The sequence below is a fragment of the Mastomys coucha genome, unplaced genomic scaffold, assembly GCF_008632895.1.
Source record: "Mastomys coucha isolate ucsf_1 unplaced genomic scaffold, UCSF_Mcou_1 pScaffold7, whole genome shotgun sequence".
Classification (NCBI taxonomy): domain Eukaryota; kingdom Metazoa; phylum Chordata; class Mammalia; order Rodentia; family Muridae; genus Mastomys; species Mastomys coucha.
The window spans coordinates 93,989,454-94,015,900 of NW_022196913.1; the positions used below are offsets into that span (position 1 = coordinate 93,989,454).

General features: G+C 40.3%; 1 protein-coding gene across 1 annotated transcript in view; it reads right to left on the minus strand.

Moving 5' to 3' along the window:
- Sntb1 (syntrophin beta 1) overlaps positions 1 to 26,447 on the minus strand; it is a 257,294-nt gene that overhangs the window by 92,887 nt on the left and 137,960 nt on the right. The window contains exon 3 of the mRNA XM_031359477.1: positions 3,945 to 4,152. Coding sequence (XP_031215337.1) covers positions 3,945 to 4,152 — 208 coding nt within the window. The remainder of the gene's footprint in view (positions 1 to 3,944; positions 4,153 to 26,447) is intronic.

Genomic DNA, 26,447 nt, shown 5'->3' on the forward strand with positions numbered 1-26,447 from the left:
CTCCGGCAGTGCAGTGAGCTCTCTAGTCATTGTGATCTCATGGTTTTTAAAGAGCCATCTTGCGACTCCCTCAACTGTCTCAAGGAGAGAAGAGTGTTAATATTCAGTTTTCTTCCTATGTAGAGTCAAGGAGGTCTTGGGATTTGCACAGAACAGGATTTTACAAAGGAAATTGATGCTGCTTCACATTATGCTCATGTAAGCCTTCCTTGTAAAACCTTGGAATTAAATATGATTTGCATAGTCCTGTCATGGAGCTCCTTTTATTCATCCCCAAATCAAAGCTTAACAGTATAGTGAAAGACAAAGGACATCAATTTAAGGTAAATTGCAGCTGGATATATATAGGATCACATTTTATATCTTTACAAATACCAAGGAAATTTTGATATTTGTGATAAGAAAGGCACAGTATTAAGGATTTGCCATTCACTGTATTTGGCTAAAAGCCATCCATATGAATCTACACTAGAATTTTGTATTAAATATCTATTCAAAAATAAGCCTTGTTTGGATTTGTTCCCTTGGATTTGATGTATGGTAATGTTTTTTTGAGAAATTTAGAGTTAAAAGCAATAAAGGATATTCTTGCTTATAATAATTGTCCATGATAAGTCATTATTGTTCTTATAAATACACTGAAGCACACACTCAAGGAGACATCTGCAATAATTATTTGAAATTATATTGTAAGAATAATGGCATTCCCAGAACAGAAAGAGCTTTTTATATGCTCTTATTACTGCTCCATGGGAACACCTAATAATGGCCTATGGATGACTGGGATAAGCCAAAGGCATAACTCAGGTTTTAAGTAAAAATGCTGGAACCTCTGGAAACACAGCCAGTATCACCAGGACTGAGGCAAGGTCACTTTTTAAGTATCTGAACAATAGTGATTTTCAATACAGATTAGCATTGTAGAGATGTGAGAGGGATGGTTGAAGAAAAGAGTGTGGCATGTAGTGAACCAGCTTATTTAGACTGTTCTCGAGGCAAGGGTGCATGAATAGCACTTAATGATATGTGTGTATGTGTGCATGTGTGTGCACACACGTGTATGTGTGTTTACATGTACATGTGACAGGAGGGTACGTGTGCATAAATGCCTATGAATATAGGCTTGGAAGATGTATGTGCTGGCTAGAACCCACATACATGCTAGATCCAACTTGTGCCTCTTTACATCCTTCTGTGAGTCCTGGGATTTGTTCCATTTCTTCTCCTAGGAACACTCATATTAACTCAGGACCTTAACCAAATGAAGACCCATTCCATCCCAATAGGCACCTATTTTTGTCCTTCTATAAAGAGTGTCTGCTGCTCCCATCTCTCCTGTATCTATATATACACTTTATTATTCTAATTTTTCCATTACAAAGAAAAAAATGCCCCTTTGAGGTTTGAAGCTTAGTTGGTAGAGTGCTTATCTACTGTATAAAAAAGCCCTGTATTTGATACCCAGCACCACATAAACCAGGCATGGTGACATATACCTGTAATCCCAGAAGATTAGAAGTTTTGGAGATCTTTAGCTACATAGTGAATTCAACATCAGATTGGGCTACATGGCTTGAAAAAAAATAGAATAATCATGATACTTTCTTCAAGGAAAAAAAAAATCTTTACCTTCCTGGTGGCACACATTTGTCATATCAGCTCATAGAAGGCTGAGACATTGTATACTTGCTTGGGATATATAGGAAGACTCTCATACAGACCTCTCCTAATGCTGCCCAAAAATGACTATCCTTTTTTTATTTTTCAATGGACATGACTTGGTTCATCCTGATCTCAGCACAACTGGAGCTCTAAATCTGACCCAAGATGATCAATCCAATTAGATTTAATATTAGGGCCTTTGTTGGAAGGGGTAGAACACAGAGGCTTCAACTTAGAGACAGCCAAGAGTAAGAAAATGAACATGAGATGTTCAAGTCAAGCAGAGATGAGTTCTTTGAGAATAAATCATCAAAGGAGACCGAAACACAAAGAAGTGGAAAGGTGTGACTAATATCATTAAGTACATCCTGGGTACACTAGAAGCTTATCCTGGGACACAGCCTGAACAAACCCCCTGTGGTCAAGCAGAGTTGAACTTCTGTCATTTGAAACTGCAGGGTTGCTCAATAATAGGTCTCCCCTAAAAGAAACACACCAGAAAAAAAATGGTGGCCAGTGTTAGCAACTGTGACTTTGCAAATGCCAACTGTGCGTGCTTCCTATAAGATTTTCATTAAGAACACCAACTTGAAACATGTACATTTATATCAAGACTACAGAAATTCCTATGCAGAAATAGTCTATCACCACAGATTTCCCTATGACTAGTATGTCACAGTCACACAGCTGCCTCCATGGCTGGTCACCTTCTGAGCCAACAAATCATGACAGGCTTCCTGAGGTTCCAAGGTCTTATGATATTGAAGCTCTTAACACCTCCACTGTCCTTTAGTTCTCTGACATCTGAGAAATGGGATAACCCCAAACCAAATAACCCACTCTGCACTGAATGTTGTAGCCCAGACCCATGGGTGAACAGGTTCCCCCTTATGGGGGGAAACAGCCAAATGGTCTGTTTAGGTGTTATGTCCAAGTGCCATTTGACTAGACCTTCTCAGATGACAGAATTCATTGGCAGGAAAGATGTGATTGCAACATCTCTATTCCCATTTACCATCTACTAGAAGGGGAGTCATGGGGAGGTCAAACCATCTCAAAGCCCAGAGTGTTCAGAAGCACTAGAAGTACTGCATGTTCAAGGGACAGCAATGAGATGTAAGAACAATGGCCAAGGCTCAATCCTTTAAGCCTTACTATCCCCAGCATAGCGTATGCTTTGGGAAAGGAAATCTGAGTAACAGTCTTAATGTTATATACAAAAATTTTCCATGGCAGCTGTCCTCCATGAGACATAGTTGTCTTTATCATCACCACCATCATCATCATCATCATCACCATGTAAATGAACTATTTTTTAATCCATCATTTATATAAAGGGCAAACAGTGACATAGTCCATATTAGCCCATCTTTGCCTCAGAGATCCTTATTTAATGGACTGATCTGTTAAAATGTCTAAGCTATGACTTTATGAATTATATTTACAGCATAAATTTAAGCTTCTGCAACTGCAACCCTTTGTTAGATGTTTATCTTGTCCCTTTTGTCAAACACATGTATGACTTCTTACATACATATGCAAAAGTAGAAATGGGGACGATATAGGAAAAGGAAGAAGATTGGCCTAAGGGAGAAAGAAACAAGGGTTGTGGATATGATATTTAAACTAATACATATGTGCCTTTATGAATCCCATGATATTATATGAGAAATATACTCTAATAACTAATTTTTAAGCTGCTGACTGTTCCATTGCTGCTGTGTACTCATTTTAAATATGAATCTTGCCACTCTTGCCTAAACCTGCATCCCATACAAAATCAATGCTCATTAAGAATGACATTTAAAATCTACTTGTTTAAAAGTATAAGTAAAAGATAAGGTGGTAATGAATCGGCACAAAGTAGTTGCTCAATAAATCCTCATTATTAATATCATTGCTGTCATTTGTAAGCATATGATTCCTAAAGGATCTAGTCAATTAGAGCAGGTTCATTAAAATCTACATAAATGTATTCTGAGCAACCATTTCAACCCCCTTCCTCTTAAATGCTATACTAGAGTACACAAAAGAAATCAAAGTATTCATTAGACCCATTATTTGTCCATTGAGCAGTTAGGGACCATGTGTAATTTGCCATATGTTTGAAAGTATGCTAGGAAGTGATTGTTGATTAACACAAATTCCTCACATACTGCAAGGTTATGAGATCTTCTGCAATGGACAAGAAATCCAATTACCCATAAGAAGAGAAGCAGCCTATAAAATGAGTTGATTTCAGTGGAAGAACCTATGGGCAATTGACAGGGACTTTCTCTTACCTTTTCTGCAAGCCAGCCAAGATGCCTGATCTCACGACTGCCAGCAATGCCTGTCTTTCCCAGCTGCTCCCTGATCTCAGCAACCACACGGATCAGCAAGTCACCAACGTTGGAATGAATGGCACTGAACCAGGCTTGGGCAGTGGCAGAGTCCTTACTCCTCAGGATCACTGTGTGCTTGGCATCTGGCGAGTGAATTTCTAGCTGCCTAGGGAGGCAAACAGAGGAATTTCAGGATGACCTGGTAGTTCTTGCTTCATCACAGCCCACCTTTCTAAGGTGAACACAATGTTTATTCTGGATATTTAACTTTATGGTTCCACTATTCCATCATTCATGGATTCATTTATTCAATCATCAGTTGCCTAGGCTCTGGTCTGTGTCTTTGGAACATAGTGTAACAACATCATCACAACCACCAAATCCCCCAGATTAAGGATATCACATTTTTCTGTGACATAGCTTATTCTGAGACCATATTAATTCAGTTGCACAGAGGATTTTAGTATTGCCTCTACACTATTCTTGCTGTGGTAGGAAGCAGACCACAGTAACTAGCCATGTTCTTATCCCTGTTTCCCACTGTTACTCAATTAAGATATTTTAAAATAAAATGTGTTCAAATTTCATATAATTTGATAAATTTTTCTGTTTTGAGACAGGGTTTCATGTAGTTCATACTGACCTTCAAAATTCCATGTAACTGAGGGAAGATCTTAAGCTGTTAATTCTACCTCCTGCTTTTGCCTTTTCAAGTGCTAGGATTGTAGGTGTGTACTGCTACTCTCCAGTTGTCAAGCCTTGACTCTTTAGGAAACTTGCCTGTGGCACACTTGAGTATGACTGAATCATGAATACATATCTCACAGTTAATACTGAACACCAAAGCTTATGCCAGAGTTGAAGTTGGACAACTAGAGGTATAGTGAAAATGATCTGTTTAGAGTATCTTAATAGTGGAATGTTTTAGACAGGGTCTACAGTGGTTTGAATATGAATGGCCCCCATAGGCTCTTATATTCAAATGCATAGTCAGCAGGGACAGGAGTTCTTTGGTAGGATTAGAAGGATGAGAAGGGAGTGTGTTACTTGGTGGCAGAAGTGACTGTGAAGCTTTGCGGTTTCAAAACCAGAGAGTAGGTGAGGTACTACTTCCAGGCACAACCAGGCTGCTCCTTGACACAATGTGGACTTTGGGACTTTGGATTATGGAAGCAGCTGAACACTTTAAGCCAGGTTTAACAGGCCATACTAGTAGGAGCATGGAAGACAGGGTTCTGAGAACAATATAAATTATGATGGCTCTGATAAGAGGTTTCAGAGGAAAAGAATATTAATAAGTATCCTAGAGACCATTCCTACATGATATTTCTGGCAAAGAATGTGGATACTATCTGCCATTGTCCAAAAAAATCTGCCTGAGGCTAAAAAGAAGAGTTTTGGTTTAATGACACTGGCATAGGAGATTTCAAGACAGCCTAATATTAACTGTGTTGCTTGATTATTAATGGACAGACTTATTCAAATCTATAATGAAAAGGAGCAAGCTGGACAAAAAGAAATACAAAACAGTTTGAAATGAAAAGAAGCCCCAGGAAGTGTAATGGAGCTAAGTTCAATGCTCAAAGAGATAGAAGTTTAAAGTATAGCCTGATATTGAATGGAATAAAGGGAGCTATGATCTCAGGGCAAGACCTCACCCAGATAAGATTCAACTTGTAAAAGGGCATTAAGGAAAATCTTAAGCAGTGAAGGAAGCCATCAGAAACAGAGAGCTGATGCAAATGTAATTGAAAGAGTGGGCCAACTCAAAAGGTCAACAAGCTGAAGGGCCCAAGTGAGGAGCCTCAGTCCCACTTGCGAGGGAAAAGAAAGCAATCACAAGTGGGGAGGAAGGGAGAGACCTGGGAAGGAAAGTGGACAGGGGTGGAGTGGGGGGAAGGAGAGGAGAACCTGATCTGGTATTGGGTGAGGGAAAACAACTGAAGTCCTGAGGGCTAGCAGAAAGATTGGAAACAGACAACCTCAGGAGGTAGGAGGTTGGGGGGGGGGTCCCTCCTGAATACACCAGAGACCTGGGAGGTAAGAGACTCTCAGGACTCAAAGGGAGGTACCTTAGATGAAAGGACCAACAGTAGGGAGAGGGAACTCATAGAGCCCACATCCAGCAGGAAGATAGGGCATCAAGAGAGGGAGGGGGTTACCATCCTACAGTTAAATCTATGACTCATAATTGTTCCTGTCTGAAATAACTGCAGGGATGGAAATGGAGAGGAGCCTGAGGAAAAGAAGGTCCAGTGACTGGCCCAAAGTAGGATCCAGCTCAGGGGAGGTCCCAATGCCTGACACTATTACTGAGGCTATGGAGAGCTCATAAAAAGGGATTTATTATGAGTGTCCTCCAAAAGACCCAATAAGCAGCTGAAAGAGACAGATGCAGATATGTGCACCCAACCAATGGACAGAAACTGCCGACCCCTGTGAATGAATTAGGGAAAAGTTGGAAGAAGCTGAGGAGCAGGAGGAGGGCAACCTTGTAGGATAACCAACAGTCTCAATTAACCTGGACCCCTGAGATCTCTCAAACACTGGACCACCAACCAGGCAGCATACACCAGCTGGTATGAACCCCCTAAGACATATACAGCAGAAGACTGCAGGATCTGGGTTTAGTCAGAGAAGATGCACCTAATCCTTAAAAGAATGAAGGCCCCAGGGAGATTAGAGGTCTGGGTGGGTTGGGTGGTGGGTGGTGGGGACATCCTCATGGAGACAAGGGCATGGGGAGGAGGCATGGTATGTGGAAAAGTTGGAGGGTAGACGGGGTGGGGGATAAAATCTGGAGTGTAAATGAAGAAAGAAAGAAAGGAAGGAAGGAAGGAAGGAAGAAAGAAAGAAAGAAAGAGAGAGAGAGAGAGAAAGAAAGAAAGAAAAAGAATGGGCCAAGTTCCAGTTCCATCAAGCAGCAGAACTTGGCAGCATTGGTAACATGGTTCTGGCTTTAGAGTGAAGGATACAAGAAAAGGGTTGTGGAATCTCTCTCCATGGCTAAAAACAGCTGCTAAGACCAGGCATATGTCAGGGGTGTCACTGCATGGAGGCCCAGAGTGGCCATTGTGTGAAGCTGTGAAGGGGAAGCCCAGATTGTGTTGGAGACCCTAACATGTTGTAGATGCCAGGGCTGTGGAATACCTGCCAAGGAAAGCTGCAGACCATGTATGGAACTGTCCCAAAACAGAGAAGTTTGTTGTAGTCAATGAAGCTGAAAGCGATTGGAGACCTGAAGAACCTTTCGACTGTAAACATGGAAATGAAGGATTTGGAGTTTTGCCAGCTAGTTTTTGGTCTTGCTTTGACCTAGAATTTCCTCACTATGCTCCCTTCTTTTCTTTTGGAATGGAAATACATATTATGTGCTATAGGGTAAGGTGTTCTGTTTTTGGTTTTGATTTTATAGGGGGTTATAATGAAAAGAACCCATGAGTCTCACAAGAGACTTTGAACCTCAGATGTTTAAACAATATTGAGATTCTGATAGACTCTGGGGGCTTTTGAAGTTGGACTAAATGTACTTTTGAATTATGATATGGCTACAAGGCTATAGGGGTCAGTAAGTGGCATATAGTGGTTTGAATAAGAATGGCTCCTATAGGTTCATATATTTGAATGCTTAGTCACCAGAGACTGGAACTCTGATAGAATTAGAAACATTAGGAGATGTGGTCTTGTTGAGGAAGTGTGTCACTGGGGTCGGTAGGTGAAGCTTTCCGGTTTCAAGGGATTGTGCCAGGCTCTGTCACTCTTGAGGCCTGCAGATCAGGATATAGCTCTCTGCTACTATTCCAGCACCATACTTCTTGCCACGATGATAATGGACTAAGACTCTGAAACTGTAAGCAAGCCCCTAATTACATGCTTTCTTTTATAAGAGTTGCCTTGATCATGGGGTCTCTTCACAGCAATAGAACAGTGACTGAGATGGGTAATGTTTGCTTTTAATTTGTTGTTGTGAGGAAATTACAGGTTAATGTGGATGTGTACAAACAGTACAGAATGGTTTGTCCTGCCCCACCCAGCTTCCCTGATGATTATATTTTATGTACTACACTTTAGTAACAAAACAAGAACATTGGTACGCTTTATATGCCTGTGCAGTTTTATCCTGTGTAGATTTGTGTAAAGGCCACTGTAATCCTTTGTAAACCACTATTCAATCACCACAATGATTTCCCAGCAACCTTCTTAGTACCATGCCAGGTTGCCATGTGCTCTCCAGCTCTGTACTTTTCAGTATAGTTATTTTCTATTGCAGGGAAAATATTTATTTTTATTCACTGATGTTGGTAGTGGGAACTTCAAACAGAATTAAAATATCCATATACTAATTTCCTCTCACTGCCTAACAATCACAGTACAGTTGACTAAAAATTTACTACATTCCAGGCAAAGTTTGGAATCCTTTAATATAATAATAGTAGGATGTTCTTAATAATCTTATGACTTCCATTGTTAACTGATGAAACACTATTGAAAATTGAACTTTGGATGGACAGGGAAATAATTTACCCAAGGTTACACAGATGTAATTCTGAGATTCAAAATATGTGAACCTATGAATTTAAAAACAGATTACAAACCTCTGTTTTAGATTAGGTAGCATCTAAGAGGGAGGCAGCTGTAGTCTTCTGTAGCCGTCTGAAGACTGGAATTCATCACCTCGGATGCATCCAATAATGCCCTATTTAGCTCCTACCTTGGAAGATAACTATTTTTCAGATCACATGAACGTTAGACATCTCAAGGCAACCTGGCCCCATTAACATTTGAAACTGACCTTTGAAGAAAATCATTTAACTCAAAAACCTGAACTGTAGAGAAAAAATGATTTGGAAAGTGGGATCTCTCTAAGGAATTTGAGCAACAATTAGCATTCTTTGTAAGAAATTTGAAAACAAGCCATAACAGCCTGAAGGTTTTATGTGAAGAGTCAGGGGACTCTAGCACAGACATCTGTCCCAACCCAGGAGAAAAGCAATGCTAGACCTCTTAGGGACATTCCAAAGAAGACACAGGACATCAAGGGTTGGCTTGGGATTCTAGGAACACACTAAAGAATACTCTTGACCTGTCTTTTAACTTCTATCATTATTTATTGTTTTCAAAAGTTAAAACATGGAAGTACTTCATCAACAGTGCTTTCTTTTGAATATTTGATGCTTTTTTTTTTTTAAATGACAGTTTGGGAAGCCATCACACACACACACTCTCTCTCTCTCTTTTTCTCTCTCTCTCTCACACACACATGCACACACACACATGCACACACACATGCACACACACATGCACACACACACATGCACACACACACACACACACACACACACACACACACACACACACAGGGTTTTGCTTAGTCAAATGTCTCTAGGAGAAGGTAGATTTGTCCTCTGGAGAAAAGGCACTTTCCTTTGGATTTTGACAGTCTTTATCAATATTAGTAAATTTAAGTAAAGTTTAAGAACCATAAAACTCAGAAAAATATACTGATTATATCTACACAAACTGATTTCTCTCTCTTCCTCTCTCTCTCTCTCTCTCTCTGTCTCTCTCTCTCTCTTCTCTTTCTCTCTCTCTTTCTTTCTCTCTTTGTCTTTGTGTCTTTGGACACAGAGTCTTGCTATGTTAAGTTTTGAACTTGTGATCTTTCTTCTCAGCATCCGGAATGCTGGGATTACAGATGTGGACCACATGTCCAGCCTTCGAATATGTTCTGGGAAGTGGATATATGCATGCAGTTTCAAATTGGATCAAGCAATAGGATCCTGAAGGCATCCCAGAAGTCCTTGTTGTCCTCTGTCTCCAGTGACCATCCACCAAAATATCTACTCTTAGATTTTCTATAATCATCGTTAGAGTATGATAATTGTGAAGCTACTTAATTTTATTTCTTTCCTGATGCTGGGGTTTAAATATAGGCTTATGCTTGCTAAGTTCATATACTCCAATTAAGAATGATCTTCAGCCCTTAAATATTTTTTTTGAGACAGAATCTCTTTAAATTGTCTAGGCTGATTTAGAACCTGCTGTCTACAACATTTAGGCCTTAAACTCATTCAAGCCTTAAACTCATCCTGTAGATCAGGCAAGCCTTGAATGTGTGATTTTTGTCTTTGCCCTCTATGTACCTGAGTTGACTGGCCTCTGTCACCACTTGCCTCTGACAGGCTTTCATAACCTATAAAATATAGGGTTATCTGAACAGTGCGTGTATGGGTGGGGAGGGTAGAGAGGAGATAGGAGAAAGGCAGAGAGAGAGAGAGAGAGAGAGAGAGAGAGAGAGAGAGAGAGAGAGAGAGAGAGAGAGAGAGAGAGCTTTTAGAGTGTTCCTGAGGCAAAGTTTAAATATCATGCCCCATTATGTTCTTCAATGGCTCTCAAAGTGTGACCAAGCCCAGCAACACCAACTTACTCAGAATTTACTAGAAAGATACACTATTTGGTTCCCTTCTCAGCACTATTTAGGAATCCTGGGGGTAGGTGCCAGCAACCTGGCAGGCAAACTAGATTTGTGATTCGGGTTGTAGAAAAGCCACTGTGTAGGCTCATAAGAGTCTCAGTATAGCTGCTGCCAGACTTCCCACTGGCTGAAGTGAACAAGTTACTGAATGGTGAGTTGAAATATTCAATTAGTCCTCAAAGAAGAGGAGCAGATGACCCAGAGCAGGAGAGGAACCTGGGTCTTTTATAACCAAAGACAATCGAAGAGGTTCTCAATGAAAGAAACCTGGAGTATATTCCTTTTAAAACATCATTTAGTTAAATACGGATATGCTTGGAGCTTATCCCAGACTTACCAAGTAAAACTCTCCAGTAGTCAAAGCCTGGGCATATGCTTTAAAATATCCACGAATTGTAGAGATGGAATGGAGAGTATCCCTGCTAAGCCCTAGCCTTTTAAGTACCTACAGGCAAGACTAGGTGTGTTCAGGGTGGTACGATGAAAGATAGTTAAAATTAAGAGCCATTTGAAGGATAGCTTGAAAATAATACAGTAGAAGCTTCCTAAAATATATCCATATATGAAGGCAATCTAAATAAAATTGCCAAATAATGGAGGCACACAGTTCCCAACTTAACATCTCTTGTCACCAAAAGAAGCTTCTAGTATTGGGATTGGGTTATATCTAATTTGCCATGGGCTGGCCAGTCTGGGCTTCCCTCAACCCGTGGGGGGAATAGGGTCCTAGTCAGGTAGACAAGGCGTTGGCGAAGAAATGACAAACAGAAACAGTCACAAGGGAGTGCTGTAACTGAATGCAATTTGTACAAAGTAGAAATCAGGCTTATATAGTATACAGAAAATAGGACAAACTACAAAATTCACATAGGTAGGAGATGGCTACATCAAGGTCAGTAAAATCAAACAGCCAGGTGCAAGGCGGAGGAGCAGTGGTGTCTTTTTTCTTGGGCTAGGTTGTCCTGGCAGCCCCAAGATAAACTCTCAGGGTCTGTCTGAGGCAAGTAGCTGAAGGTCGTATTCTAGCTTTCCTTGGCTGTAATATAAATAATTAGTGATGGGAGCCCTACAACTTCTAGCTTCTCACTGGCAGTAAAATAGTTTTTCTTTTTGTGTGAGACTTTTCTGATAATAAGTGCCTAACTGGTATTTCTGACTCTTGAGATGCCCTGTCTGGTAAGACAGCTTATAGTAAAAATTCTCAGCTAATTACAGCTAAGAAATCTATTAGGATTATTGAAACACTGTGAAGGCCAGGAAATAATGTTCAATCTCAGATTTAGCTAATAACGAAATATTTTTTAGGGCATCTTTATGCCTGAATAAAGAAAGCACACAGATCTCTCCACAGACTTAATAGAGATCAATCTGGAACATGTCTGAGTTAGAAGATGTCAGCGACTAGGCTACCTCAGGAGACAGACTCCCTTTGGAGTCATAATGCCTCTTGTCCATGATCAGGTTTTAACCCTGATACTCTAGACCTACTGGGGTAGACAAGTGTGTGCAGCACAAATTGAGCTATTTTCCAAGGGTGTTCTATGGGAATCCCCAAATACCCCAGGCTGCTGCCAAGACTATAGGTTGCTCTCTACAAACTGACAGCAAGTTCTCATTGCTGAAGACAACACATACAAAACTCACTGAACATGAAGAAGTCAAGAACTGGTGCCTACCTACTGCCCTCACCACTATGTTCTTGTCTTCAGTTGTACTGGTTGGTTTTGTGTGTCAACTTGACACAGGCTGGAGTTATCACAGAGAAGGGATCTTAAGTTGGGGAAGTGCCTCCATGAGATCCAGTTGTGGGGCATTTTCTCAATTAGTGATCAAGGGGGTAGGGCCCCTTGTGGGTGTTGCCATCCCTGGGCTGGAAGTCTTGGGTTCTATAAGAGAGCAGGCTGAGCAAGCCAGGAGAAGCAAGCCAGTAAGGAAAATCTCTCCACGGCCTCTGTGTCAGCTCCTGCTTCCTGACCTGCTTGAGTTCCAGTCCTGACTTCCTCTGGTGATCAACAGCCATGTGGAAGTAAACCAAATAAACCCTTTCCTTCCCAATTTGCTTCTTGGTCATGATGTTTGTGCAGGAATAGAAACCCTGACTAAGACATCAGTACAGGAAGGTACAAGAAATTACTCTGCAGGCTATCAAAAGGGAAACATAAGCACCAAGCCAAACACAAAAACCTTTATCTACAATACTGTCCTGCTTGCAAGATACTCTAGGGCAATGTTGACATGAAGGTTATGGTAGCAACCAAACAATATCTGATTTGACTTAAGGCCCATTCCCAACACTGCTCGGGTGACCAAGAGCCAGAGACTATCGTTATGCTATGTTATATTTTATATTTATGATTTTATAATCTTGTAGAAGCCTGTTTGTTTTCTAATGTTAGGCAGAAAGGGATTGAATCCAGATGGGAGGAGAGATGGGAAGGAACTGAACTAGAGGAAAACTGTAATCAGCATAAATTATGTGAGAAAACCATCTTCTTTCAATAAGAGAGAGAGAGAGAGAGAGAGAGAGAGAGAGAGAGAGAGAGAGAGAGAGTCTACAGGTGGTTTTCAGGACAAGCCAATAGAAGACAGGTGAGCATGATGGTTATCTACTGCTAAGAAACAAGATCCCTCAAAACATGTGGCTTAAACTCCAAACACTCATTATCCCAAAAGTTTCTCTGGGCCAGAAATTGGGAGGCCAAGGGTAGCTGGGGGGGAGTCAGCTGTAATCACAGATCTGATGATGGTTATCTTGCCATTCAGAGGGGAGCAGTTTTGGGCAGAACAAGGGAAGGCTGAGACCAGGTCCACTCAGAGCTGGTACTTCCAGTGTCTCCTCTGCTGTGCCCACTTTCTTTCCTTTAGCCAGTTCAAGCTATGTTACTGTGAAACACAGCTGGCAGCCCTACTTGTACTGTGATGACAAATGAGAGATTTAGTTTCTGTAAGCCTTAAATGGCTTCATCCCCTATACAACAGCACTGGTGGTTCTGATGATAATGACTATCAATACTCTCCACAAGGAGAGTTGGGTAACATGTTTTGAGTGATAAATCCTGACATTAGCCATTGTTATTTACAATATCAACATTTAAGATTCCTAACTTAATAAGTGGGAAAAGAAACTTTATGAGTTAATATAAAACACTTGTATTTTCTTCATATAGTGACATTTGTGTTAGCTTTCTCTTCCTGACTATTTAAAAATTTAAAATTACATTTATTTAGTGTGTGTTCGTGTGTGTGCCTGTGTTGGACAAATGCAAAAGAAAATATCCTTTAATTCCAGCACACTTACAATGTATCTAGCATGTGCTGGGTGCTATAGAAATAAGTGAGCTACTTGGTCAGTGTCTCCAAAGAACTTATCACCTGCAGTGCATTAATCAGTGTGTTCCAAAAATTCAAGTCCAAATAGAACTGTAGACTGATCTTTTTGTGGAAATGGAATCCTTGTAGATATAGTTCACTCAAGGTAAGAGAGATTCTTTTATCCCACTAACCTATTCACTGGACTGAGGTGGGTGGGTCTAGTACCACCGTAAGACCCAGAAGAACCAACGTGAATGGTTCAGTAGGTAAATGTACTTGCCACCAAGCCTGGCAACCTGAGTTCAATCCCTGGAATCTGTGGATGAAGGAAAGCATGAACTTCTGAATGTTGTTCTTTAGCATCTACATCATGATGTATGTATACTTGCTTGCACAGGTGCATGCACACACAAACACACACACATGCACATACACACACACATGCACACACTACATAAAATAAAAAGGAGGCAGAAAAGGGACAGAGATAAACAGCTAAGAAGATGATTGAGAGATGTAGCCATGGGGCAAGCTTTTCAGGTTTTCACATGAAGCTAGGAGTTGGGAATGTTATGCTTCTCCACCCTGTCCCCCAGAAGGAACTCACCCTGTCAACACACTGATGTCAGACCTCCAGATTTTGAAACTTGAGGTGGACCAATTTCTATCATTTCCAGCTACCAAGTGATACTTGATTATATTGTACAACCATCTTCCTTTCCATCGTGGGATCAGGACTATTCTAAGGTTTAAAATCAAGGGTAGCTCAAAGAGAGGCCCAAGATAGGTCAGTTAGAGCTATGTCTATCCTGTATCCATTACAGCACACTTGGACTAATAATCTTTATAACAATAATGTCCATTCCCACTAATATCCAATCCTCTCACACAGAAGGAAAAGTGGAACCTGCTGGCAACAACCACAAACACAGTCTTGGGAAAATGTTGGCCCATAGTAGAGCCCTACTCAGCCAGTAAGCACACCCTCTACTCCCTTCTCCGGATACAAAAAGTGAGAGAACTCCCTTGCTAACTGTGAGTCCTATATTTCTGGAACTGGGGGTGAGGAAGGAGGAGGGAGTTGAGGAGCAATAAAGCCAGGAGGGCTGATGGGAGCTATTTTGAGCAGGCCAGTCTTTTATAACTCCTATTTCGTTCCCCAGTTGAAGTGACCACTGCTTGAAGAATTGTGTTTATCTGTAGTTCAGCGATAAAGTTCTCTTTTAATTCCCCATTGAATAGAAATATTTAGGGCAATGCCACAGCTGTGTTTATTCACACACTCTGCCACAGTTATGTAAATACTGCCTATGGAACTATTTCTGATAAAGGACCCATACCAACCCAGAGGAATTAGATCCTCACTCTAGATGTCTGCCAAGATGAGCAGTTTCCACTCAGCTTGGCAGAGCTGTGAATGGTATCACAGCTTTTCAGAGATCATTTGGCAAACTTCATGGTGAAAGAGGCTCTTTCTTCTCTTGCTCTTGCAAAGCTTCCACTGAGCCAAATACTTTTTAGCATTCTCTACTTCTCTAGCTTAGAAATATGAAGGTGATATAAAACTTGAGGCCCCTAAATAAAATTAATAAGTAAAACAGAAGTTGAAACGTGGAAGCTGTCCTCTGATGTGAAGCTCGAGAGAACAAAGGTGAAGCTGTTAGCTTTCTACAACCAGGAGTCACTGGGATGACCATGTGACCAATATGGCTGCTCCCAGGTCTCAGACCCATAATTCCTGTGGTACCTAAGAACCACTTTCTAAAAGACAAGGATAGAGGTTATTCTCTCTGGATGCCAGTGTTTTGATATATTTTTATTTCTACCTTTATGCTTTTCTCCATTTCTCAAAAATGTCTTGCAATATAACCAGAAAAAAGAAAGTTACTCAGTTTTTATTTGTTAAAGAAAAGCATGTTTGTGTTTAGCAAACTTTAACAAAGTCAACAGTGAAATGTATGCTAAGTAAAAAAAACAGTGTTATGCTAAGAAAAAAAATGTATCTTATTCTGAGATAACACTAGAGAAAATAGATGAAAGTAATAAATATGTATTATAACTAAAAGACATGAGAAATATTTTTTAAATTTATTTTTATTTTATGTGTGTTGGTCTTTTGCTTTCATATATGTTTGTGTGAGGCTGTCAGATCATCTGGAAGTGGAGTTACAGACATTTGTGAGCTTTTGTGTGAGTGCTGGGAATTGAGCCCTGGACTTCTGAAAGAGTAGCCAGTGATCCTTATCTCTGGGCCACCCATTTTTTTTAAAACATAATAACAACGTTTAAAATGAGGACTAGTATTTGTTCTATTGGGGTGCAAACACACGCGCGCGCGCACACACACACACACACACACGCGCACACACACACACACACACACACACAAATGGTTGTTCTTTTTGTCTTTACCTAGCCAGCCTAGGAGCTGAATCATATGGGACCCACTCCATTGTGTAAGAAGTGTTCCATTGGAGGGATCCACTCATCTAGGCTCATTCAGAAAGCAATAAAGCATGTTGTGACTGGAGTCAAAGTCGTCTAACTTGGAAACCTATGCCTTATTTATTACAGAGCTCTGACTTAGATATGGTGGTACCACAAAGGTTCATGGATACACTAGGTATTTTCTTATTGCTATAAATACACACGTGACAAGAGGGGTTTATTTTACAGTTTTAGGGTACTGTCCTTCATGACAAGGTAGGCATGGCTATAACAGTATGAAACATCTTGCCACATTATATTTGAATTCTGGAAGCAGAGAGGTGCTGGATGCTTAGGCTCCGTAAGCTTTCTCTTTTTTAATTCAGACCTTGATCCCTGACTAGGAAATGGTACCATACACATTTGAGACAGATTGTCCCACCTCCATTAACCTAGTCTAGCAACTTCTTCATAGACATGTCAGAGGCTTGTCTCTTTGCTGATTCTGGACCTTGTCAAATTGACAATCAATATTAACTATTAACTGGGTGGAAGCTTTAGTCTCTATAACACTGTGAGATGCTGTGGACCTTAAAGAGAAGAAGCTTTATTAGAATTTTTTTAAGTTCCAAGGGTTTCCCTTTAAAGGGCTTTGTGGGAGCTGGGTTTCTCAGTTTCTGTTTCATGGTTCATGTCTGTAGATGCTTCATTACTTGCACCCACCAAGAGGTACCATCCTTGCCAGAGGCCCAAGCAAACTGAACTGTTTGATCATGGATTTGAACTTCCAATTTGTGAGCTGAGTAGCCTTCTTTCTCTTAATAAGTTAATTGCCTCAGGCACTCTTGTGAAGCTGACTAGTACATGTTGCACTCATCGGAGGTTTATAAAACATGCCTCCTTTAAGAGTGGGGACCATTTTGCATCCTGTTTGCTGCTCAGTATCTTTGGAACACCATTCTGATAAATGTGCAAAGTTTTTGAAAGTTGTAGGTAGAGCTTCACCATGGCATATGGCAGAATTCAATTTTTATCTTTCACTGTTGCCTGGGAACTAGGCCATTCATACAGACTAGCCATGCCAACAGAGACAAATGCGTGAGAAGGGAGTGCACAGGATCCACTTCTGGGAAGATATGATATGGAGGCATCCAGCTCTCAGGGACAGGGTTTGGCCAGTGTCACATGGCTGTGATGCAAGCAGAGATAGTTGTGTAAACTGAAAGGTTATTGCTAAGTAGTGTAGCAACAGTACCATTTCCCCAGCTCAGCTGTAGTCATGAGATTGGCTGTTGAGTTTCTAATCCTAGTTCATGGAAATCTTCAGGAGATACAGGAGAACTCCAGTTCCCTAGCCAGACTTTATACTGTTGCCAAAATCTACAATCCCCAGCTGAAAATGTGGATTTAGGAAGCAGGTTGCTATGATGAAAGCTAATGAGATCATTTAAAGACTGTGTCAAGTGTGAGCAGTTAATAGGAAAAAGAAAGCCAGAGTTTGTGCTGCTTTGCACAAAATCCTATTTGGAAAACAGGTCATGCATGCTAATAGCATTCTGAGCTCAGGGGGAACCTGACAGTATCGCTCATGCTGGCAGGATGCCAGTTTTACAATGGCATATACATTTATGAAATACAGAAGAATTTCAGCATGCTGACCTCTCCTGGGGAAATTGTGTCCTTATCGAAGTTTGAAGAGAAAAGTCAGCTAAAGTCAGAAGTTGAGAAAACTTTCCATGGTCCCACAACAACTTCATCAGTACTTTGCAAACTATTTTGTTGTTCTCGTTCAACTGGTTAGAAAAATCTTATACAGGTGCTATGTCAGTGAGACACCATACTTTTGCCTCTAGAATCTGGTAACTTACACTGATAGGTGATTTGTCCGACAGTCCAATGCAGAGTATAAATATCTGGCTTCTGAGAGTTTGTTTTTCCATCCTTTGTATTAGATCTCTATTGGGCTAGGATGGTTGAATTCAGCAAATAATGTAAGATTCCTAGTTAAATGTGAGCTTCAGTTAAGGGATCATTTCTTACTGTATTTACTAAGACATTTCAAATGGCAGAGATAGAAAAAGTACACAGATGAAAACATGAATAGAATAGAATGAATAAGTAATAAATGGGGGGGGGGACAATGAGATTAGTGATGGAAAACTGAAAATGACCCAGATTTTGAGAGTAACTTTATGTGTCTGGTTAAATATTTTCCTCTTCAGGAATTTGCTCATCTAAGTGACGTCGATATACCATCATAGTCCAGGCTAGATGGTTGTATCTTTTTGCACACTTATCAGCACCTAATCTCTAGAGTTTAACAGAATCAATTAGGTGCTATTACCTACAAAGAGCCGATCAGATTATAAGTTTCAAAAGTTACCACATTTTCTCAGTGGTGCTGAGTTAGTTTCTTCCCTTGATGGGGTGACAGTTTTATTGCACAGGACAAACTTGATTAACTGGTACTAGCTGCTAGATACAATGTGAAAAGTGTTGAAGTCCTAGTCTACATAGGATCTTGGCCTAAAGGTCAGCAAATGATGGATGAAATTTCATTCTAAACTTAACTTGGAAGCGTTCTAACCATTGATTGATGGTTGCCATGGATATGGAAGTGCCTGTTGACTATTTTGAGAAATATTAGGGCTTAGAGCTCTCTAGAAATAAGAGGATTCTGCTTTTCCTGGTTACCCTACCATCAAAGAGGCTCCTGCCTTTTCATCTGATTCTGTCTTTTTAAAGCTCATCCTTTTATATGGTTTATTTTACCCATTAGATGGTAAATTCCCAAGGGTACCATACATATCAGAATTTTCTTATGTACCTGTGTTGGCTTACAGATGAAGTCAGTATTGTAGAATTACTAGGCCAACAGAATAGATGACTGTGCTTACTTCTATACATGAATCCCATCTGGCTGCTGGTCCCTATATAACTACCTCTCCTTACATTGTTATTTTTTCTTTGCTGACATCTAACCCTTTTGTTCTTAAACAGTAGTGACTCTACAGTACACAGTCCTTAAGTTCTAAAGTAAGTTGCCCAGTGTAAGATGCAAATGGTCCATGAGCAAACTAATTCCCACAGATAGTGTACAGCAGTTCTCAACACCAAAATGGTTACCCAACATTATGTCATAGACATGATTTCCTTGGGCTAAAATAATCAATGCATGATCTTGTGGACTTTTATCAGATTAGATAGAGAAACTAAGAGCCATGCAAGTGTGGGAGGCAGGACGGACTATAGAAAGACATGGGAACTAGGACAGCTACTCCCAAATGCAGATAATGAAGAGACAGCATCAGTGAATACCATCTAGCTCATTTATATAGGATTGTTTTTTATAAATTAATGAGATTTGTCTGTATGGTTCAATTAGCAAGTTGAAACAAAAGTGTTCTTTCATTATAAATTTACAAAAGTGTTCTTTCATTATAAACTTACAAATTATTTTTCAAGGATCTAGAACTCCCCCCAGATCTGGTATTAGGCACATGGAGAGAGAACTCAACACAGGTATCATTCTAACCATCAGGCACAAGAAAATTCTTATGTTTCTATAGAATGTAAGGATAATTTCTATCTGTTGTAAAAACACAGAATCTTTTGGTTTTCAACAAAACACTGCTGTTTAAGTAATAACCACATGAAGTTGTTAGATACCACATGTGTTAAGAATAAGAAAATATTTTCCCTTTCAAAGATTAATCCCTGGCGCATGCCTTTAATCCCAGCACTTGGGAGGCAGAGGCAGGTGGATTTCTGAGTTTGAGGCCAGCCTGGTCTACAGAGTGAGTTCCAGGACAGCCAAGGCTACACAGAGAAACGCTGTTTCGAAAAACCAAAAAAAAAAAAAAAAAAAAGATTAATCCCCCCTCAGGTCTTTTGTCACAGTAACTGAAAGCTAGCTAATATTGTGAAAGGCAATATTTTAAGCCATCAGTATTGATGAATCCTTAAGCAGTTATTTCTAGTAGCTCTTACACCCAAAGAAAAGATGGTTCCAAGAGGACATCAAGAAGAAGACTTTGAAAGAAAAGGAAGTGAAGAAGGTATGCCCTTGGAGAGATGCAGGGAAGTTGGAGTGTGGAAATGGAAAACACCACAGACAAGGTGTGTTAGCAGGAGGGAGATAAATACAGAGGAAAAAGCAAAGCGAAAGCAACCCCAATTTCATGCACGAACAAATGGAAGAACAAAAGTCAGAAGGAACCTTTGGAAAGAATCAGTCATAGGTACGAAGTCTAAATTCTGGAGGAAAGAAGTGAATTATATGTTGCACATGCAGGTAGTAGTATTATAGAGCCTAAAGTCCAGGTTTCTTAACAACCAAGTTGTTCCAAATTTGGGGGATAAAGGAGAAGTGGAAATCCAAAAATGTGCTGAACATAAATTTAAGCTCATGCTTTTCCAGAAGTGAGATTCTCAGCTGTTAGGCCAGTGATTCTTTCTGCATTTGAAACTTTCCCTGAAGTGTGCTGCAGATATTTCACTGTCAACATCTTTGGGACAATGACAGCTTCATAATTATTTCCTCTCTGGACGCCTGTGCTCAAAGACACTTTGACCTCTCTTGTAGATAGCAGTAATCATTTTCATTACCTGGCAGATTTAAACAAGTGCAAACAAATAAATCAGCTACCCACACAAATTGCTGTTTTTCAAATCTGTATCTGAACTATCTAGACAAGTTTTAAATTGCTATGTGATTTGGTTCTGGTTGCAAGAAAAGGCGAAAATCAGAATCATGCAAATGTTCATCTCACACTTTTAAAAGGTCACATGACACAAAATTCAATCTTTATTCTCCTAGTAAATGCCAAGGTGTCAGACAAGTTGTGAAGACAGGTAGTACTTGTGGTGTAGTGGTGGCATTAGATTTGTTTTCTTTGACTTTATCACTTTTCTTTTTTCTTTTTTTAATGCATGAAAGTTGTCAGAAAAATTGCCACAGATGAAGGAAATAAACTGAAAGCTTTCTAATTCTTGATGTGAGGACCATCCATAGAAGGGAATAAGGATATGGCTTCTATGATGTTCTGATGCCCACATCTGGCTTACAGCACCCCAAAGTGGGTGTTCACTCCAGATTAGTCTCAGGTGATTGTTCTTCATACCCATCATCACGGCTCAGATAATCCACAAAGGGAGTGCTCACCAGTTAGCATGAACTGCTTTAGATAACCACTTAAATACACCCTGTCCCAGGAAACAAGCTGAAGAAAGCCAGCCTTGAGAGTAAGTAAATAGCCATCATCACAAATGAATCACTCACTAAAACATAGTTACTGAGTGCCCGCCCCTCTGCTCAGCAATCATCTGGGTGCTAAGGACACAGACAAACAACAGGGTTTGTCTTCAAGGTGCTTACTGTCCCAAGGGCTTGGAGAGAGTTGAGCAGAGGACAGGCAAGGAACACAAGTGGCCATATGACACTGGGTAATATCCTTCATGGAGACACGGATTTGGTCCCTGTGCTGGCTATGTGCTAAGGAATTCAACTTTTCTGCACCTCAGTTTCATATCTACAGACAGGAAGGAACGGCAGTCTAACAGGGACAGCCGCAGCAGTGGTAACCTCATAGCTCACTCTAGATGGAAGAGCAACCACTGGTTAATCCTAAATAAGAACTAGAGGCAGAAGAGAAGCATCTCAAAGAATGCGGTGTTTTGAGTGACAGGCATTCATGTGTGAAACTAAATTGGATATTGTAGAATCATTGAGAAGTTCTTAGAAGTAAAAGGAAGAGATAGCAAAGAAATTGAAGAAACACAAGAGAGTCTGAAGGCACCTATGGGTGGAATTATATCACCAGAGTGCCACAACTGAGCTTGGACTACATGGCATGCCCAGGAAGATCCATTGTTGGAGAGAGAACAGAGGTGTAGAGATAATATGGAACATCTACATGGCTATAGCAACAGAAAGATACACATTCCCTGGGAAAAGAAAGATCTTGTGATGGCCATTTGATTCCTGAATAAATGCTTGTGACTACTAAATACTTAGTCCAGGAAAATTCACCTATGGATACAAGGCTTAATTAGTGGGTCCAGGGAGGCTGGGAATATAGAGAGAGGACTAGGCATAGCCTGGCTTACGTCTGGAAGGTTGAAGCTGATGGCACCGGTGTGCTTACAGTACACAGCAGAATTCATGTGACACTGAAAGTGTGGGGACCAAAGGAATGAAAGGCATGCTGAGCTTCAGGACCAGAAATTCCTTCAGGAAGATGGTGGCACCTGAGATGGGCTGACACAAGGACATGCAGAGGATGGAAAGAAGGCTGGGCGATGGGGACACCCTGGCCAGGGACACAGAGTGTGTTCAGCAAGAGAAGAATCATTCCATTCAGCCATAAAATTACATCTGTAGCTTCAGTTAATCTTGAACAGCTTTGTTAAGGCAAAGCTGAAATAAAGTCAGTTGTACACACTTCAAATACAAATATTAAGACATATGTAATGTGTTTCATGGTGACTTTACCCCATTTTTCTTGGTGTAGATTAGTTTACATTTTATGTAATTTCATTAAATGGAATTATATAATTTGAGTTCATTTACAGAGCCTAACTATTCTGTGGTTCCTTTATGTTGAGGTATGTGATGACATTTCCCCTGCCTCTTTGGTTGCCAAGCAGTAATCCACTGTGGCTTTCTATTGACCTTGTGAGGTTTTCAAGTTTGAGGGGGTGTCAAAACTAATGTTGCCATGGGCTTATATGTATGAGTTCTTTGCCTACATGTATTTATGCACCACGTGAGTGCCTGGTATCCACAGTATTTAAGCAGAAGCGCCAAATCCTTTGGAACTGGAGTTATGGACAGTTGTGAACCACTGTGTTGTGTGGGTGCCAGAAACCAAACCCTGAGCCTCAGCAAGAGCAGCACCCTAGACCATCTCTCCAGCCCTTTAAGGTTTTGTTTGGCCACAGGCTTTCACCTCTCTTGGGAGAACAGCTAGAAGTGAACTGCTGGTTCACTTGACAGATTTGTTTGGCATGTGAAGGAATCACCAATAATATCAAAGTAGTTGTGTCATCTTTCATTCTCAAGCAGAATCACGAGTTTTGAGCTTCTCTGCACATTTGCCAACAGTCTTGTTAATCTTTAAATGGATATGTGTGTGGTGGCATACTACTGTTGCTTTAATTTTCATGCTTACAGCAACTAGCAATGTGAAGTGTCTCTGTTTACATCCTATGTGCCTATCATCTATGATGAAGTATCTATGTGAATATTTCCTATTGCTCAAAATAATTATTTTATGTGTATGGCTCCTTGGGTGCATGGGTGTATATGTGTATGTATGTATGTATGTATGCATGTATATATGTATGTGTACCATGTGCATGCAGACCTGCAGAGACCTGAAGTGGTTGTCAGATCCTCCATAACTGGAGTTACATGAAGGCATTAAATCCCATCTGGGTGCTGGGAACCAAACCTGGGTCTTTTATGAGATTGGCAGTGCTCTTAACACTTTCCAGTTCCTATCTCCTTTTTGTAAAAGTTGCATTGGTTTGCAGAGGGGAAACCAGGAAAGGGGATAACATTTGAAATGTAAATAAATAATATATACAATTCTTTTTTAAAAAAAGGAAATGGCAGCTGCAGATGTTGAACATGTTGAGTAATGTAATTACTCAGTCTCTGGGAGTTCCCTGGGGTTTGAGTAAGTTGAGACTGATGGTCTTCCTATGCGGTTGCTCTCCCCTTCAGCTTCTTCAATCCTTCCCCTATCCAAAGGGGCCCTGACTTCAGTTCAATGGTTGGGTGTAAGTATCTGTTTCTGTCTCAGTGAACTGCTGGTAGGGCCTCTTAGAGGACAGCCATGTCAGGCTCTTGTCTATAAGCACATTATAGTAGCAGTAATAGTGTCTGGCCTTGGTGCCCCTCTATGAGATGGATCCCAAGTTGGGCTGGTCATTGGACCACCTTTCCTTCAGTCTCTTCTCCATTTTTTTGTCCCTGCAGTTCTTTTAAGTATGATGCTCAATTTTTTTAATCTCTTGCTTCTGGTAGTATATTAGCAGCTTTCTTCATTATCCTGCATTGTCTTTCGAGGTTTTCTTTTTGTTTCTGGTATGGAGCATAGTGACTCCAAGGTTCCCTGGTATAATTTGCTTCATGCCTCTTGTCAGAAGACTTACAAAATTTGGAAAGTTTTTAGAAACTATTTCAACATTTTTCCAGGGGTAGGCAGACTTCTTTTTCCTTTATGAGGATTCTCATGTGTACTAAGAAGCTTGAATTTGGAGCACAGCCTATGGGTTCTCTGTATGTCTGTCTATTTATTGATTTAAAGACAGTCTGACTACACAGCCCAGGTTGGCCTTGAACTTGTGATACTCTTGACTAAGTCTGCTGAAGTGCTAGGGTGGACCCTTGGACCACTACACCTGTCTTTTCTGTTGCTTTCTTTGAATTTATATTTCTGTGGTTCACTTTGGATGGTAGTTCTCTACTACCTGTCCATTCTTTTTACACATCATAATTATAATCTCATTTCAAACAAAATAACTTTGTGTTTTTATATCACCATTTGATAGTGTTGCATTAATTGTTAAATGCCTATTTTGGATAATTCTAATATCCATACCAATCTTGGGTCACCATTAACTCATGCTTTTTCCTCTACATTATGATTCTTCTTACTTCTTTGAATGACTGGTTATTTTAAAGTAGGTACCAGCTTTTGTAAATTTTAAATTATTGAACTTTAGATATTTCTGGATTTCTAAAAATACTCTATGGTGCTCCAGGACACAACTATATGGGGGGGCATTTGATCTTCTCAGCTGTGTTTTTGGACTGCCAGGCAGGACCAGCATTGAACTCTCCTTGGGGTATCATCGTCTATCCCTAGTGGAGCCTTCTACATGCTCTATCTAACAACCCAAAGGTCATTATGTTTAGTGAAAAAGGTTTCAGGGATCAAGTACATTCCATTGACATCCCTTGGTGAATGTGTGAGATGTTTTCTTTGACCTTATATAGGTTCCCCGCACATGAGCTACACACAACACCTTCAAACTTCCAAGATCTTTGTAGAAGTCTGTCTTATTTCTAGTATCTACCTTGTGAACATGAGCTGTTTGGTCTCCCTACACTCTTAGCTCTATCTTGATGTCCCATGGGATCCTGCTGGCTGTACTGAGCTCCTGTCTCCAGGGTCCTTGTCCTGGCAACTCATTCAAGGTAGTATGTTAGGGCAAACATAAGAGTCCCTTTATGTGTCTTCTTTTCCTAAGACACCATCATCTGATGGACAAGGTTTGGCATTGTTCATAGTATACTTGGTTTATTTCTGATTTGTTTCAGGTAACTGAACAAGCAACTGTTGTGAAAGTAACAGTCACTCTATCTTAGTTAGAGAAGTCTCATCTCTCACCTTTTAAGATAAACTTTTAAGGTACAAACATGGCAGCATTAGTTACTGTGAAGGAATGATGATATCTGTTGCCTAATTAGATTCCACTCACTTCAGGAAGTTCAGAGGTATTTACTGATGAGCTACTATATACCTGGCACTGTGTCTATAAAGATGGACCAGTCCCAAAGGTCTTTGTATTCCTTGCATCCACTTACAAATAACAGATAATTAAAAGGCACCAATTATAGGTCTTGCATATTATTCATGCTTTTAATATTATCTCACTTCTGGTGCTTGCCAACAGGATGACTAATTTTGCATCAAGAACAGCTGGAGAAAACAAGAAACTCAAACCATGTCATTTTATTAATTGTAAATAGTCTTCATAAAAGACTTGGGGGCAGAAGTTGAAGCTCTAGAGGGAAATACTATACGGTGATATGCTGATGAGTTGTAGATCTCATAACAACAATACAAACCGGATGGGAGCAAATAACACTTCAAGTATGTCTACCCCAGGATCTAAGGGAACACAGCAGGTCAAGGTGAGAGTAAGAAATTGATGATACCATAGGAGTAGATTTTCCACTATGGTTCCAACTTTGCAATGAACATTATGTAAAGTTTGAAGCTGGTTGTTGATGTTTCATGAAGCCTGGCCTTTTGCTGGGCTCTAGGAAAGGTGGATGCTTTCTAGGGGAGAGCTCAGCTTCCCATCTGCACCAATGGGATGCTTTCTGATCATTTGTTAAAGCTTTATTTCCAAAGCACTGAGTGAATTTAATTAATACCCCCACACACACACAAACATCATCCCCTTCTTAGAAAATTTCTTACATATGTGAATTCACTGGGAACTTAGAT